The sequence below is a fragment of the Erpetoichthys calabaricus genome, chromosome 7 (assembly GCF_900747795.2).
Source record: "Erpetoichthys calabaricus chromosome 7, fErpCal1.3, whole genome shotgun sequence".
Classification (NCBI taxonomy): domain Eukaryota; kingdom Metazoa; phylum Chordata; class Cladistia; order Polypteriformes; family Polypteridae; genus Erpetoichthys; species Erpetoichthys calabaricus.
Window position 1 is genome coordinate 191,266,777 of NC_041400.2, and position 18,581 is coordinate 191,285,357.

Here is an 18,581-nt window from a genome sequence, read left to right on the forward strand (position 1 = left end):
TTTGTTTCTTTAACAAGTTTGCAGCATAATCCACAAATGTTAGAAACTTTTGCCATTCATCATTTTTACGACACTGATGGTAATCTTTGTCTACTAACAATTTAAGCACTGCGAGATACCCTAAAAAATACAGACTTTTGGTCACCCCTCCCCTATACTGTATTTAAATTAACCTCCACATCTTTGGTTAGGAGGGAGAAAAAAACCATCTGATACACAGAAAACAGGCACCGCACAGACAACATTGAGATACAGGATTCAGACCCAGGACAGTGAATTCGTGAGGCAGCAGCACTCACCACCGATCAACGAACTTGAACTTAAACTTGAACTTTATTGCCAGGCAATGTAGTTCTTAGGAACGTCACTTGGTGTTACATCCATACACACAACAACAATGCATGCTAGCCTTAAAAAATGAGACAGGTGGAATATTCACAAAAGAATTCCAGCATAAGTGTAGTTATGCCAGGCTATCTTGGCACTTTCTCCTATGGCACATTGCACCCTTGCTATGACTGTTGATGTTGAGGTTTATAGAGTCATTATTTTCATATCTACATAGTACGGTAACATTATTACTTGCAACACGTGTCCCACTTGCTGATTCCTGAGCTCATCTTCATTACCTAGCATTTTACATTAGAAATTGCAGAATAAAAGGCCGTGGAAGGTAAAAGGGTGAATACGGCAGGCCCTATAAACCCGTAAAAAAAATAAAATAAAATAAATTGTGTTTTCCTTATTCCAAGACTTGTGGCTTTATTCACAGAGAAACAATGGCAGATATCCAAGTAAATGCCAGCCAAATAAAGGTTAAATCAATTGGTGGAAGAAAGTGGAAAGAAAAACCAAACATTCCTTTTTATCAGTTTTAGGTAACAGATTTAAGTCAAAATTAATTAAGTAGGGAGGCCTCAAAGTCCTCGTCAGTCAAGGCCGTTTTTATCTCTTGGATAATGCCACTGCCAGACTCTGTCCCTGCATGACTGCCTGAAACTGAATTCACTTTGTTCCAGTGTCTGCTTCAAGCTGAAACACTAGAAGAGCTTCTGATGCATGTGTGTTGATGACAGGATGCAAAGTGGCCACTTATCCTCCTGTCTCCTTTCCAGCGCAGCCAAACAAGTAAAACGTGGATCTCCTTGCACCCTTGATTTGGGCACACTGCTGGCATCATCCTATCTGTCCAGTCATTCTGAACTGTGAGCTGACTAGTCGTCACAAGTATGGTTCATTTTTGCTTTTTTCCCCGTCACTAACTGTACATAAAAATTGCATTTCAGACAATTGTGGAATTGTGTCCTATGGTCACCTAGAGTTATTCTTGTTTTCATAAACTGTAAAATTCAAAGTGAAGAGGAACTCTCAGGTTATTAATATGCCAAACAGATCATTGTATTTTGTGGGCTTAGTTGATAAAAATGGTAGCTGTTCAGTAGTAGGCACTGGTGGGATGCTGGCATACCTTCTGGTAGACTTTGTTATTGAAAAACGGGAGAACCTTATCAGAGACCCCAGAACTCAAGCCTCAACTTTACCACCTACACTCGTGTCCAAGGGGTAGAGGAAGTAATATGGCCAGAAAAGGACATGATAGTGAAAATGGCGAAGAACATTCTGGTGTATTGCTTGCTTATCCTTCTCACTTATGATTCACCTATGTAGGGGATCCATTAAAAATAGTTGAAGGTCCTGTGGTCTAATGTGAGCTGTTCATCTGTATGATTAATTGGGAGAAATATTAGAGCATTTTCTTTTAATTTACTGTATGGTTAAATTTGAACTTAAACACACAGTTGTTAGCAGCCAATTTTAAAAAAAAAGTATGTGAGTTATATTTACATTTTTCTTCAGATTTTAATTTCATATCACAAGTTAGATGATGGCAAGTTGGCACACCTACAAATTTTTTGTAAACATCTTGCAGTTTAAAATCCGATTCTGAGGCAGCTTCAGTAACAATTAACACATTTCATACTAGAATTTTAGATTTATGCTATTATTTTTTTACCACGTAGAATCTGTTTTTTGAGGTTGTTTGATCATTTTGATGTAATCTGAAAAAGTTTTATTTTATTCTTGTGTAAACAACAAAATCACAGCAAAATGAACCTTGAGAACATGGTAAATTTACATTGTAAAAAACTTAACATAAGCCAAGATACGGATATAAAATGTGTTAATTGTTACACAATATACATCACGTGACCGACTCCATCACGGGATGTCATTTTCTAACCTGCTTAGTCCTGAACAGGTGATTGAATTTCAAGATACATGTATAAAACGTGTTAATTGTTACACATTATGCATCGCATATCTATGATCTTTGCATCAATTATGTTATACATATGGCAGTAATAACATTTCACTTTATCCCCCAGTGGATAAAACCTTCATGAGCTGTCCATCTAGCATAGTTAGTTTCTATCACTGGTAGGCCTAGCCTTAGGTCTATCTTTTTTCTGTTTCTGATCTCATTTTTGAGTTCGACTTCTAATTCTCGTTTTACCTTCGTGTTTTGGTTGCCTTTTCTTTTGTCTATTTTGATGACCCAGTTTTCCCTTCTGACCGGTTTTTACTCCACATTATCATCTCCTGGTAATCTTTTTTTTACTCACAATAATCCATTCGATTCCAGCATGTCATAACAACTTCGGCCTTTCAGTCATACACGCATGCAAATGGGCATATTTCGACTTTTCATAAAATTCCATCACAATTAAAGAGTTGGAACCTTAAAAATGAAGAAGTCAGTTGTCAGGATTGTGAAATACTAAGAGGCATTTGGGTCGGTGTATCCAATTTTTGATAAGTCATGCATGTGCTCTTGTGCCATATTTCACATTAAACTTTTCAAGGGATCTGTCTGGTATTCTGGTTCAGCATGTGGCCATCCACTGTTGGTCTGTTTACTGTGTTAGAAAGTTGCGAGGTGTTCTTTCTGCTTGTATCAAAACATCATAGCTGTGTCAGAAATCACATCAAGTAGTTCATCGAGGCTCTACTAGTTTTCACATAAAAAGACACTTTGATTTTTAGTCACAGTATATGATTGTTTATGTGCTCAGTTATTACTAAATGTCACTGGTATGTTTAGTTAAGGCATATTCTAATGAAATAACCAAAGTCTACATCTTGTAACTGAGAGCTACATTTCTGCTGTCTTAGTACCTTCACTTATTTCATTGAAAACGCTGGTTTGAAATTTGATGGGATTTCAATTTTTTATCTTTGTTGCATACACATATTACATGTATATACACTGTAATATACATATTTGAAATTAGTCACTAACTGCTTGTTACTTCTGTATAACAATTGCTTTAAATTCTTGCCCACCCCTGTCTATAATATTAGTTACAATGTAAATGTCTGGTCAGGGAGCAGTTTAACCAGATTGCTGCCTCAAATCTTTGAATATTGTCCATTTCTTTGTCTGTGTTGACTTTGCAGGATTTCCCATAGGTTTTTCTCCTGATGCTTCTATATTCTTCCCTTATCTCAAAGAATCACAGATTGGTTTAACTGGTGGTTCAAAAATGTACCTATTGTGAGCAAGTGTGCCCTACTATGGACTGGTACTCTGGCTGGGGAATGTTGTAGACACACTCACAGTGGTGCTCGGATAGACTTTGACACCCATTGTCCTCATACGGAATTAAATAGGCTAAAAAAATGAATATATAGATAGGTTGATCAGATTAATATATAATTGTGGCATTAACATTCTTTTCATTAATTAAAAATGTATGAACATTAAAAATAATAGAGTAAAAAAATCAATTGAATTTTAGTGATTGTTCTTATACTGTAAATTGATTTGTTAAAATGTCTTATACACAATTTCATTTGATTTTTCTGTAAGACCCTGTGCTCTAATTTACCTTTGTGCATTGTTATTAAAATCTAGAAGTGATTTTAGATTCAAATATTAGAAAAGGGGCAGCACGGTGGCGCAGTGGGTAGCGCTGCTGCCTCGCAGTAAGGAGACCCAGGTTTGCTTCCCGGGTCCTCCCTGCGTGGAGTTTGCATGTTCTCCCTGTGTCTGCATAGGTTTCCTCCCACAGTCCAAAGACATGCAGGTGAGGTGCATTGGTGATCCTAAATTGTCCCTAGTGTGTGTGCTTGGTGCGTGGGTGTGTGCGTGTGTGTCCTGCGGTGGTCCGGCACCCTGCCCAGGGTTTGTTTCATGCCTTGCGCCCCGCCCTGTGTTGGCTGGGATTGGCTGCAGCAGACTCCCGTGACCCTGTAGTTAGGATATAGCGGGTTGGATAATGGATGGATAGATATTAGAAAAGGTTGTTATATTACATAAGTTTAGTTTTCGAAAAAAATTTAAGATAATGTGTTTACTGTAATGCTGGCACCTGTCCAGGGATTGTTCCTGCCTTTCACCCTATGCCTGCTGGGATAGGCTCCAGCTGCCCAATGACCCTCCTCAGAATAAAGCGGGTTTAGAACATGGGTGGGTGAATGGATTAATGTTTGTTGGAATTGTAGGCTGACACTGTTATATGAAGGTCTGTTAACTTATTGCTTCATGTTTGAAATATAATTCTAAATATGCTTAAGAATATACAGACACACAGGCATATACAATGCAAAGAAACATAAATATGCATACTGTATAAATGTATGTATATACAAACAAATACAGTTTACATTACACATTTATAAAAGATGATTTTAAGTCCAAATTCTTAAATCAGTCTCATTCTATTGGCAAACAACAGTTTTATGCAAATAGATTTTCTGTAATAACACATCCGCTTCAGGACAACCATGTGCCACCACAGACACTGAGAACAGAAAGAAAATGCAATTGATTTTATCAATAAATAATAAAATCCAATGCTAATGCTGAAGTCAGTCCACCTGATTATCATCTTACAGCTGCTGCAATCAATTGATAAACTCGTTTTGTTATGGAAGAGTATTTAATTGAGTAAAAGTCAATACAGTTAAGTTACAGGAGGACATACGATTTGCTGACAGGAGAAAACTGAATACTAGAATGTGTTGGGGAACGTTGCAGTATCATTTAACTAATGTAATTCACCTGTTGGATCATTTCTATGAATAGCTTTATCATGGGTATGTACAGCTGGTAGTGCAAACAAACAGAAATACTGTACACACTTGCTTTGTAATTTTTAAACTGGGTGGATGTACAGTAGGTGGGTCCATTTAGACACTTCTGGTTTTAATTTGTCTCCTGGTACTTTTGATTGTCTGATTGGTATTTTCTGAAACCATTTTAATAATTTTGTGATTGCCTATCCTAGCAACATCAGGCAGTAGGTCTGAAGTAACACTGGATGGGATGTCAGGCCATTGCATACACAAACATCCACTCACTCATGGCCAATGTAGCGTTTGTTGTCAACCTAATATTTCCTTCTTTTGGCTGTAGAGGGAAAATTGAGTCCTAGAAGAAAACCCTTCTGGACCCAAGGAGAAGGTGCAAATTCCACACAGACAGTAACCTGGTTGGCAGTCGAACTCATGCACTTAAAGCAATGTGACTGCAGTGCTGCCCATTAATAGAGCAAAACATGTAATTATGGAATAAGCGTAAAGACCTACAGATGATAATCTCACAGAGAGAGCAACACTGCATGAAAGTAAAGAAATGACATGGAGAAGAAGCAGGCACCCGCCACCTTCACTGTGCATTCTACACTATTTGTGGTATAATAAACATGGATCATTGAACAGATAAGCTCTATGAACAGACTCCTCATTTCAGCAAGCCTTTGCTCAAGTTGCAAAGTCCAAAACCCATCCATCCATCCATTATGCAACCCGCTATATCCTAACTACAGGGTCACGGGGGTCTACCAGAGCCAATCCCAGCCAACACAGGGCACAAGGCAGGAGACAAACCCCGGGTAGGGCGCCAGCCCACCGCAGGGCACACACTCAAACACCCACACACCAAGCACACACTAGGGACAATTTAGAATCGCCAATGCGCCTAACCTGCATGTCTTTGGACTGTGGGAGGAAACCCACGCAGACACGGGGAGAACATGCAAACTCCACGCAGGGAGGACCCAGGAAGCGAACCCGGGTCTCCTAACTGCGAGGCAGCAGTGCTACCCACTGCGCCACCATGCCTCCCAAGTCCAAAACCCTCCCGTTCTCCCCTTCAGACTCCATTGTTCTTTACTGTTTCCAGGAGTATTGTATGCATCATGTTTACAGCTGAGAGCTGCCTCGCAGTAACCGTAACTCAATGTGAGGAAACCAAAAGAGTTTCATTTTGTTGTAGAAAGTGATAGAACATTATAGAGTGCAATAACAGTGTCTAGGGATCTCATACTTCACAACTGGCAGTAATGGGTGCGTGCTGTGACTGTCTACAATCTGCTGTGATATTCTTAAGATTGCATTATTGAAGGCTACGACTGAAAGTCTTTAGAAAAGTCAAGTAGTACGATGAGTAGTGAGAAAAACACTATATAAATGCAAAGAATTATTATTATTACTAGCCTTATTAGATGCCCCAGAACGCATACTTATATTGTAGACTGTCCTGGAGATCATGGGGTGCCAGTTGGCCTAGGTCACCAGAATTCTGACTTTATTAGAATTTGATTGTGTGCAATTGTTTATTAAAACCCACTGAGTTCTTTTTACTGTCGACTATTGTTTCTGTTTTCCTGTACTCTATCGTCAACTGGCCAAATCTCAGTTATAAGCTAATGGGTTTATATTATCAAGATTTGCTTGTACAAGAGTAAATTGAAATGGCTCAGCTTTTATGTGTGTTTAACTTGAATTATGCATTTATGTATGTAAATCCGGCGCCAGTTTACACATTGTGTCTGTGCAGGTTCTCCAAGTACTCCAGTTTTGTATCCTAATTCTCAAAGAAATGCAGGTTAGGTAACTGGCAACTAAATAGGCCTAGTGTGAATGTAATTTTGAACTGGCACCGCATCCAGTGGTCTTCCCTGTCTTGCACCTCGTTCTGTTGTGAAAGGCTTTAGTCCCCTACAATCCTGACTGGGATTAAGCAGGTTTGAGAATGAATGGTGTATACCAGTGGTTTCCAATCTTGTTGACTTGTGGACCAGCAGAAAAAAATTTTGCAGACTGGGGAAGTGGAAAATATAAAAAAAGAACATATTTAATTTGTATCAAAATTTGACCAACCAGTCTCTGAAGTAGTGCTGGTAAACTCTTTTTAAGATTCGGCTGTCCAAATTTGCTAACATTAGATCGGCAAGCAGGGTTCCCTTCAAAGGTTCCAGTGTTCAGGTTTACGAATATTAAATTGAAGGTGACGGTCCTCCTAGTTTCAACTGCCCAGATTTACTCACATTAGATTTGGAGAGCGGATTCCCTCTTAGACATTTCAAGCATCCAGATTTACTAATATCTGGTCAAAGGTGCCTATTGGAGTTTCGAGCATCCAAACAGAACATGACAAAATTTTTCACCAATTTTCACTGACTAGCAAAAATATTCAATGGAACAGCAGTTGAGAAGCACTAATGTATAGGATTACAGCTAGAAACTTATGCATATGCTTTAAGCCTTTATTTATTGAAGACTATTGTACGAAGATAAAATAAATCAAACTGTGCACCGATATCTACCAAACATATAGGCCTCTTTTACACACAGTCACCTCCTCCTAGCCTCTGGTGAACTATAAAATCACATCAGCCTCTTTCACTACTTTGTTTTCCATAAAGTCTTAGAAAACTACATTCTTGATGTTACCCTTCTTCATTTCACCTCTTGTAAATAACTGAGCTGTGCCATATTAAAGCAGAATTGCAAGTAGTAGTAGTAATAGTAGTGGAGAAATTCTCATGTGTTATGTTAGAAAAGAGGAAAGTGATCTTTCTTTACTAACATATTGCTTTAATTCTCTCTTTCTCAACAGGCACAGCGCTAATATCAACCTTCACCGCAAGTTGTTGACCAAAGAATTGGATGAGATGGGTCTTGAAACTCACCACACTCCTCTTCCCCGAGAACTACGTGATGAGTTCCTGGCCAAAATATACGGCGGACATCCATTAGGGTTCGATGGTAGCTTAGGGCGAGATGAATCCAATTCACCGGCTATCCCAGAGTACTTGCAGACCAATGGCTACTACAGGGGACCTCCCGAAGACTGCATGGTTTTGGACCTCAGTACAACCTCCAGCATCCAGTCTAGCAGTAGTATCCATTCATCCCGAGAATCTGATGAAGGCAGTGATGAAGGAATCCTGCTTGATGACACTGACGGGGCTAGCGACTGCGAGGATTTCTCCTATAAATCTGACGGGCTGACCCAGATGGGTGTGTCAGGAATGGTCGGTCAGGATGGCCTTCTTGAAGCATCTTCCACTATGCTACATTCTGGCTCTGTTGGCAGCGGTGGAATCATGTGCAACATCTGCCACAAAATGTACAGCAACAAGGGGACCCTGCGAGTGCATTACAAAACCGTTCACCTGCGCGAGATGCACAAGTGCAAAGTGCCCGGCTGTAATATGATGTTCTCATCGGTGCGCAGCCGTAATCGGCACAGCCAGAACCCTAACCTTCACAAACATGTTCCTTTTACCTCTGTTGTAGAGTAGCCAATGCATATCTTATAACCCTGGCCCATCACTCCTGAAACCCAGACCACAAACTCAATGTGATGCCAACTTGTGTAAGGCTGATTGACTTCTTCCGAATTTGGCATTTTTTATAATGATTAATTGAAAACATAACAGAAAAATGAAAGAGACAAAAGTGCTATTGCATCATTATTTTCTTATTTTTTATTTTATTTTTTTTGTTTTGTTTTGTTTGTTTTTGCTTTTTTTTTTTTTTTTTTTTTTTTTTGACTTCTTTCGGACAAGTGGGATGTGACTCTCTGAGCACCCAATGCCCAACAGACTCGACCATTTCCACCCAGGATGCTCTCTTGCTGTTACTCATCTCCAAAGAAACTCTTTGAGATACTATTTGTGACTGTTGCCTGCAGAAATAATAAACTAAAAAATTACCTTCTTGATGTCTTTGTGTACTAATAACTTTGAAAAGAACCTTTATCAAAGCATGACAGCTTCATTTGTAAATACGATGCCCGTCGAGGCTTATGATGTAAAACAATTGTATTGATGGTGGTTAGCTTTCTCTTTTATTTTACGGTACTTCCAGCTGTTAGGTAGATAGATAAGGAAGAGGTAGCTCGCTGGCTAGTTCGGTTCATTTATGTTTGCGTTAATACGCATTATAAACTGAAACACAAGTCTTGTTTTAAGTACCTGCTAGATATACTGTAGCAATGCGAGGGGGCACCGGCATGCGTAGGGCGCCCAGTCAGATAGTTTGGTTTGTTTGTTTTGTTTCTTTAGTTTTACCTTTTTTTTTGTCTCATATTACTACATACACCCAGTCATGCACTTTTAAAAACACTTCGTTAGGGAATGTGTAATATTCCGTATGTTATTCACACTACCGTAACCCAGCAAAACATTGGAGATTTTTTTTGTTATTTTTGTTTGATCAGCGTAGTGTTCTCATTGGCCTATGGCTTTGATGCCATGGAATCTTTAAGTATTATACAAACTTATGAGTATTAACGAACAGGAAAAAAGCCTGTAGCTATAATGGGATGGTGGATTCGCACATGAAATGAAATGTTTGCTTTCATAAGCATCTATAAATATGATTATGTTCAAAGCATTCTATGGTGTTTTGTTTAAAAAAAAAAAACCTCTTCACACAAAAGATGAAATACTCGACTTTTGTACTTTCCGAGAAATGCTGTTATGTGTAGCTATGATTCAGAAAAATTCCGTTTCTTGAACTTTAAATTTTAATGTTGTATTATCCCAGAGTCCGATCATTTCAATGTATTTTCAAACTCTACAGTGAAAAGCAGTATTTAAACAAGTATTGCATGAGAGTGTTGGTAAAATCAACAACGATTAACTACCTAAATGTGTTATGCTCAAAAAACGAATCTTGAGAGCCAGATGGAACACTGCATCGTATCGGTGTGGGCCATCGAAAGTCTTAAAACAGCACTTTTTTGTGACAGAGTCTTAATTCTTAGTCATTCATGAAATTCTCATCTAAGATGTGGCAACTGTGAAGCAAGATGTATTAAATAAATAATATTAATTGTAGTGAAATAGTAATGAATCGAGGAACATTCCAGATATTAAAGGAAGAAGCCACAGTGTTACCGTCATCCTGTCAGATATTGCGCCGTTTTTGCATGAGGTTCAGTATTCGTGGCTCCCTTGTCCTTGTTCATTTTTGTTTCTGTCATTTGATGGACAGCTGAAGTTATTAATATGTGTGAACTCTAAGCAATGTATTTCTTGAATAGAACTGAAAACTTTTTTGCTATGAAATGTCATTTTTGTTTTCAGCAGAGCCCAATAGGCAACAAGAGTAAGCTAATGGCCTCTGCTTATGATGTAACCATGTGCAAGTGCCAACTTTCTTTCTGTGAGATGCCTTGATCATGAGTTATGAAATGGCACAGTATGCCGTGATGCCACCGTAGCTAGCAAACTGTACACAAATGTCGAAATGAATAGCATAGTAGCCTGTCAAGGAGGATAAATGGAAGTAAGTTGAGGTGGAAGGTAATCAGTGATAAGCTGTGCACAAAAGAGAGAGGACTCAGAAATGAGGCACCCAATACTTTAAGATGAACAAAGGAAGTTGTTAATACAAAATAGAAGGAATTGTGAGTAATTAGAGGAAGTGCTGTGTTCTCAAAACGCAATAGAAAATTGTGGGGGTAGTGTAATATCTACATTTAAATATTGCTAAGACTTCGTTGATACAGGATAATCTCACCCAGATCGAAAGTCATTTGCACACGGGAAAAGTCAAAAGCATTGCACAATATTTTGTGAGTACAAAAACAATCCTGTGAAAATGTTTTGTCAAAACACAAGGATAAAACATTCTGAACATGAGATTGTAAGTCATGATAAATAATTGGTGTTCTCAAGACAGAAATTCAAGAGAGTGATCCGGTCAGTTGTGGCCGTGAGACCACACTAGTAAGTCGTGCTTATGAGATCCTGTAGTAACTTTGATTTTTTTTTTCTCCCATTTCCCCTCCCTTCCTCTAATCCCAGGTGTTTATTTAATTCTGACAGCTTACTGTTTGGGTCACGTGACCTGAATCATTTGTCTTAAGGCTACAGGCCGGTAAGTGTTAAATCTCATGATAAATCATTTCATCTGTGATGTCCTCTTACAGACTCTGTGCTTCTCTTCCTGAGTTAGTTTAAAAATAAATACTTTCTGCTTTGTTTGTTTTGTTTTCCATTTATGGTTTTGGAAAGCATTTTGCCTGAGGTCATTGTCAGAAAAACCTAATTAAGTGTTGCATTGTTGAGCGACGTTACAGCGATGCATTATTCAGTGTTGCACCCGATGAAATAGTGAAGCAGTGGGAGTTGCTCTTCATTACCTCTGTGTTGTGTTTCTGTCATATGAATCTTTCTCAGTTTATGATACTAAACATCATGTTCTCCTTCTCCTTCATCTCGACATTTTATGTGAGCTTTGCTGTCAGGAGATGACAACAGGATTCCCAGAATAAATAGTTATGAATTTCTATGACAATCGGTAAAACTTTGCCATTTTGTGTGGCCGTGAGTAGTCGTAACAGACTGGCGTTGACCCAGACCTTTAAGTGCGTTTCAGGCTTTGATGTTATTTTTACATTTAGTGCTACAATTCTAATAATTTTAATAAAGCTGCTGTCCAAATGTTGGATTTGTTTGGTTGGGTTCACACTAGCCCCTAAAGTCAAATGAAAGTGGAGAGACAACCAGCCAGCCTGGCTAAAACCAGAAAACGACTATTAATCGAATGATAATTAATATGATATAATATAAAATAATCCTAAAACCACTTCGGCAAATTTAGGCTTTAAAGGGTCATGTCATAATGCTTAAGCCCATCACCTCTTATTAAAACGATGTGATATTGTCTTGTCTTTCTGTTCGTATTCTTCCAACCTCCCAGAAGGTCCCTCTCGTTGGTTATTGCAGTCCCGTTAACATTCTAGGCGGCCACCTTCCTCGCTTCTGCTGCTCATTCACTCATTTCATTTGCTCTCCAGGCTTTGAACCTTCTCGAAAGTTCTTCCTTGTAAAGTGAAGTTTGTGTATATATTAGTGGTGGCTCTGAGGCTAAGGATCTATGCTGGCATCCCAAAGGTTGCCGGTTCGAATCCCCGTCTCTGCCAAAAGAGATGCTACTCTGCTGGGCCCTTAACCTTCAATTGCTCCAGGGGTGCTGTACAAAGGCTGACCCTGCGCTCTGACCCCGAGGGCTGTGCGAAAAGATGCATTTCACTGCGTGTTGTCCTGTCTAACTATGTATGTGACAAATAAATAAAGAATAAATGTGCGGACGAGGTGTCTGGAGTCGCACCCATGGTGTGACGTTGTCTTTGGTGGCTCATACTTCACATATTTTGTTTTTCGCTGTTGGCTTTGTCTGCATGTTCATTTCATGCTACTGTATGAGTTTGTTCTGGAATGTTCAGCTCCCAGATAAGTCACCTCTGCTGGCCCGTCCCGTCCTTAAGGGGTCATGCTGGGCCATCGTATCCCTGTGGACTCAAAGTCACGGTTGTCCCACCGCCCACACAGTCTGTATGGCTCTTGGAACTAAAGGACCCGTCCTGCCACTTGACAAGCAAATAACGTTACCTTTTGTGCTACAGACCACTCAGCCATATTCGCTGACACGTATGGTTAAGTGTGTATAGTACGTGTGTTAGCACAGTAGGTCTGCATATCCACATGCTGTATATTTATGTGCGTATAAAAGGAGAATACGTATAGAAAGGTGCTGATCGTATATGAATGACTGAAAACAAAGAAAGAACTAGCACCATCCGTGGCAATTAAGTACTGCATATGAAAATTATTACTTGCCTCATATTAATTAGCCGGTGACATAAAAAGCAATTTCCCTGCCCAAAAATGAGCCGTGGTTAAGTGAGTCGGCCGAGGCCGCCACAAGATTTGTGTGCCAAGAGGCATGAAAGCAGGATGCGTAACGGGAAGCATTACATTCCTCACGACGCAAGGTGAAATGAGCAGCTTTTAGTAACATATTGCTGGGGAGACGTTGAGTGATCTTTTAATAATTAATGAGGCTTCAGTCTACTCTCTGTGTGGAGCAGAACAACTGAGAAAGATGGCAACGCAATATGACAATAATGCATGGGCTGGGGGGGGGGGCGCTGAGTGACCCATTAATAATGAAACGCGTTTGGTCCACGAGATTGAAATCTCTGGAGAGCCACCGGCGACATTACACTCTGGAAATGCTGTGCTGCTCACACTCAGCTGTGGCGTCTCCGCGCACTTTTCTTTTCTTTTTATTCGTTTTTAAATACAAATTAGAGGGAAAAAAACAACAAACTGCCACCTTGGAAATCCTCTTTGTTAAAGTAACCCTTAAAAAGCGCGTCGTTACGCTTCAGATCTTCACTGTCCTGTGTGCTGAGGCCCCGTGTCCCTTTTGGGTCAGATGTGCCATCGCACCTCCTCACCCGTGACACTTGGACGCCTTGTTTGAGTCCATTCTGGAAAGCGGTTTTGTTTTTCCCCCCACATTTGTTCTTGTCTCCATGGTCTCATTTGTATTTTATTTTTATATGTATATATATATATATATATATATATATAGTATATATATAATTTTTGTATACAGCATGCAAATAAGCTTCAAGGTTGGTCCTGACTGAGTGCAGTTGTCCCGGCTGCCCACACAGGACCCTCTTCCCCGATTTTCTTCCCCTTCTGCCTCTCAATGCTGAATGCACTGCTGTACGGTTGGCCAAGCCACAGATTACTGCCTCGTGGGGGTCTCATGGGCAGCTTTAGGAAGAAATACTCGCCGTACCCTCAACACGTTTATTTGATACCCTCCCATTAGTAGCCGGAAAGGCGAATAAATGTCCTTTGATTTATCTCGGTTTGTTTTTTGTTTTTTTGTTTTATTTTATTTTATTTTTCTTGTGTATTTTCTGTACTATAAACTGTCTATGGTTTTGCATAAAATGCATATGGGTTTTGGGATGTAAATGGAATTTTATTCATATTTTGTCCAAATACCTCTTGTAATTTGTATCAGAATTCTTGTACAATTTTTATATTAAAGATTTATCAGTCACTGGCAAGGTGATCCGTCTTTGTCTTGTTTCTCAGTGGCGCTAACAGGAGTACCGGTGGTCCCACGGAGAGGTACTGCCCTCAGTTTCTGTGTAGTTCCAAATGAATGAAAAGGAAATAAATTCACACTTTTGGGGACCATGGAGAAATTTAATGGGGTGCCAACAGTTCTGATTGCAGCCCCAAAATGGCCAGAGTGGTATGAAGCATCCAAAGTATTATGGCATCCCTGAGGTCCGGACCAGAGAGGGCTACTCCCCTCAGATGGTCGAGACCTTTCAGCGCAGGGGAAGCTGGCATGAAAGCGGCCCTGCGGGCGCCATTGACAGGGTTCACTCTGAGAGCACGTCACTCGTTGTCGAGTTTGGGTCACAAAGTTGCACAGCAGGTCTTCCAAGGAGTAGAAACTTTATTGCCATTCTGCCAGCTACAAACACAAGTCTCTTAGAGAGGCCATCCGGCCTCACGAGGAAAAGCTGACAAACGTGACGCATCGGCCCGACTCCCCATCAAGGGGATCCAGCAGGCCGGAGGGGGAAACAAGACAGGAGAGTGAGAGACCTCAGGATGGCTGCGGCTCCATCTTTTAAGTGATTGTAGCCCAGCCAGCCCGCCGGCAGTCGATCCCACAAAGAGGTACTGAAAGATCACAAGAGGTCACAAGGTGTTTCTTGGCTGGTTGAGTCCATCAGACGTGAGGCCTGTGAGCGTCGCTTTATGGACCCCCGGGCCTTGTGTTGGCTCATAGTCTGGCATACAGGTTGCCTCTGACCCTGGCTGAGTGGTGTGAGACTGAGCTGGGTGGGCAGCGTGTATGAGGAGACTTAAGAGATCAAGCAGCTGGCAGATGACCTGAGCAGATAGTGGAATTGGTTGCTGAAAAAGCCAAAGGTCCTTTTTGGGGTCACGTATGATGAGTCGGTGTTAACTGGTTGATTCCATTCGTCTGTCTCTGTCAATAACGGTCCACACCAGGACAAATGGGTTGTGGCATCAAAAGTTCAAAATGATAGAAATAAAGTACAACAGATACAACCCCAGCCATAGGAGAGGGAGGAGGACCATAAACCACCGGCTTGTGCGTGAAAGGACAAACAATCTTTAAAAGGGAGATTTGGTCACAAAAATCAGAAAATACCCAAAGAGAAGTAAAAAGAGGCAAAAGGAGACACCAACAAGGCAATCTGAACGCAAACAAGTCCCAGGATCAAATCTGTATATACGTATAAAAGAAATGCAATGGGTTATGTCTGTCACGTGATTACTTGCAAACCAGTGGAGCGGGAACCTTGATGTTGGTTTTAATTGGGAGCTTATTGAGATCCACGGTGGTGAATTAAATAATGTGGCTGGTGGCAACCTCCACAAAGTCATCGGGGATCACATCTGTCCTGTGGCAAGTTACAAAGGCAAACTGATCAAGAAGGTGACATGGCAGAATGAAGAAAAAAAAGCTGGTGACATCTGCTGATTGTGAGGCAAACCGCAGACACCAATTATCTGAAAGGAAGAAGATGAATGACAGCTCTGGCATCGGCTAAGTGACAAGCAATGGGCCGCGGCAAACTGCTGGTACTCACAGACTAACAGGGCTGGAAGTTTGCTATTGGCAGGACTGGTGGTTTGGGTGTTTCTAAAACTAGGATGTCTGGTCAAAATCCTTAGATAGCAGTAAAAAGAATGAAGTAAAAAAATTAATGATGATAGCAATACTTACAGATACAACAACACTCCACCAAGGTGCATTCAATGAACCGCAAAGGACTTCCCAGACTTGTAGGCAGCCACTCGTGGTGATGCATTGGTTGCTCCTCCTATTGGGGGATTCACCCATAAAATATTACTAACATAAAAGAACACCTAGAAACAAAATAATTCATAAATATAATTGACATAGAATACATAATTAGACCAAAATAAATTACAATATTAACATAAATGATAGTAATTACAGAATAAAGAATTAAAGAAAACGACAAAGGAATTTCAACATAAGCCAGGAAAGGAACTCTGACTTAAACGTAACTCCAGCTGCTGGAGGCCAATCTAAACTGGAGTGGGGTGACAGCTGGATGATCCTGAAGGCACTTTACTAAACTCCATCTGGTGAGGCTCATCCAAAGTGAAGTTGGCTGATCCTGAAGACATTCACATGTAGTGGCCGCTACTGGAGGATGGTCTTCACTTTTCACACACATAGAGAGAGGGTGTAAAAAGTCCAACTAAAATTCCCAAAAAACAGGCCAAGACCTTCACAGACCTGCCCAAATATGACCTCCCACCAGGCAGCCAGGGCCACAACTATCACCTTCACCTAATGACCAGTGAGCAGTGGGACTGGGGTGTCACATCATGGAGATCTGTTATATAGTGTCTTTCACAGCTATCTATCTATCATATAGTGCCTTTCATATCTATCGATCAATTATCTATCTATCTATTATATAGTGCCTTTCGTATCTATCTATCTATCTATCATATAGTACCTTATCTATCTATCTATCTATCTATCTATCATATAGTGCCTTTTACTCTATCAATCTTCTCACCCCATCATGGACTGTCAGCCCACGTCTCACTTCAGCCCCCCGTACTCCTTTTCTCCTTCTTTCAGTCCGTACTCACAGCAGATGACCACCGGTGATAACGTTTTGCCTTTACTTTCAGCTCCTGCTTTCCCCCCATTGACTGGTCAGACGCCCTAAGAACTGCGGTGGTCTGTGGTGAGAGTCTATGGAGAAAAGCTCTGTGGTGGATACCAGCCAGATCTGGAGGTGGGAGGCTAGGAAAGAGAGCCCCCTCTGGTGGGAGGCCATCAAAACTGCAACTGGCCCAGCTTCTTGTAGCGGTCTGAGGAACCCCAGCTAAGATTCACACCGCCTGTTTTTTTTGGTGGGGACCCCAGGAACGCACCCCACCTTGGCCCGACTCACACACACACTCCCTCACAGAGTCAAAGAAGCAAATGGCATTAAAACAGAAATTCACGAATGTATTAAACAATAAATAAGAAAAACTAAAACAATCCCCACCCCAGGTCCCTTTCTGGCGAATACAAATTAAACAAAAACTCAGAAACAACAAACTAACAGAAGCCACACACGAAGAAGTCCGTGACAAAGACCACAACCAACGTCATGAAATGATGAAGACTGAATAGTCCAGAGATCAGCTCACTGTGAGTAAATGTAAAGAGCAGTCGTACCGGTATGATGATGATGAAGAGTGATGGGACCGGGAGCGCTCCTTCAATGAAGGTTGACGAACAATCCAAGACAATCAGCAGACAGTCCATGCACACGAACAGGAGACCCTCCAGGACAAGAACAATCATCCAAAGGTGAAGAACAGGAAGACAAAGCAGACGGGGAACTCCTGACACAACACAACCTCCTCTCTCCATACAGTCGGGGAAATAAGTTTGTGACTCCCTGCTGAATGTGTTACAGTGAAATGAATCATCTCGGGTTCTTATGGTACAGTAGTTTCATTTTAATGGAGAGACACAAAAATCCAGAAAAAACACAATACATCAAAGTAATTAATTGATTTGCATGTCATTGAGAGAAATAAGGATTTGATCTCCTACAACCCAGCCACAGATTGTCTGTGTGCCCACGTGGCCCACAAATTAATCCATCAATCCCAGATACTCCTGATCTCAACTCGTGATGTGTATAAAGCCCACCTGTCCACAGAATCCATTTCTTCCATTCCAAACGCTCCACCATCATGGTGGGCAACACCAAAGAGCTGTCAAAGGACATCAGGGACAAGGCTGGAATGGGCTACAAGACCACCAGCAAGAAGCCTGGTGACAAGGTGACAACTTTTGGTGCGATTATTTCGGAAATGGAAGAAAAATAAAATGACCTCGGTCTGGAGCTCCATGCAAGATCTCACCTGATGGAATGAGGATGATGATGAGAAAGGTGAGGGATCAGCCCAAAACTACATGGGAAGAGTTTGTTAAAGATCTGAAGACAGTTGGGACCACCACAGTCAGCAAGAACACCGTTGGTAACACACTACACCGTAATGGAGTGAAATCCTGCAGCGCCCACAAGGAGGCACAGGTACAGGCATTGTCTTAGGTTTGCCAGTGAACATCTAAATCATTCAGAGAAGGCTTCGGAGGAAGTGCTGTGGTCGAGCTCTTTGGCGTCAACTCAACCCGCCGTGTTTGGAGCATACTGCCATTTTAGACAGAGGACCACCTGCTTCTTCAATGCACAGGAGGGGGTCTCACATATTCCAGAACAGACCAGGGGCTTCATGTATAACGCCGTGCGTAGAACTCACACTAAAACATGATGTAAGCACAAAAGCGGGAATGTGCGTACGCACAAAAAAAATCCAGATGCATAAATCTGTGCGTATGCAAACTTCCAAGTTCTTCCGCTACATAAA

At 41.0% G+C, this 18,581-nt stretch overlaps 1 protein-coding gene across 3 annotated transcripts in view; it reads left to right on the plus strand.

Annotated features, from left to right (window-relative positions):
- Positions 1–11,320, plus strand: part of bnc2 (basonuclin 2) — a 766,921-nt gene extending 755,601 nt beyond the window's left edge. The window contains exons 6-7 of one of the 3 annotated variants that reach the window (XM_051929900.1): positions 1,116–1,227; positions 7,907–8,036. In XM_051929900.1, the coding sequence (XP_051785860.1) occupies positions 1,116–1,209 (94 nt within the window). In that variant the 3' untranslated portion in view covers positions 1,210–1,227; positions 7,907–8,036. Of the gene's footprint in view, positions 1–1,115; positions 1,228–7,906 lie in introns of all 3 variants that reach the window. The other 2 variants (XR_003716780.2, XM_028805854.2) reach the window with 2 other exon arrangements.
- Positions 11,321–18,581: the final 7,261 nt, after the last annotated feature.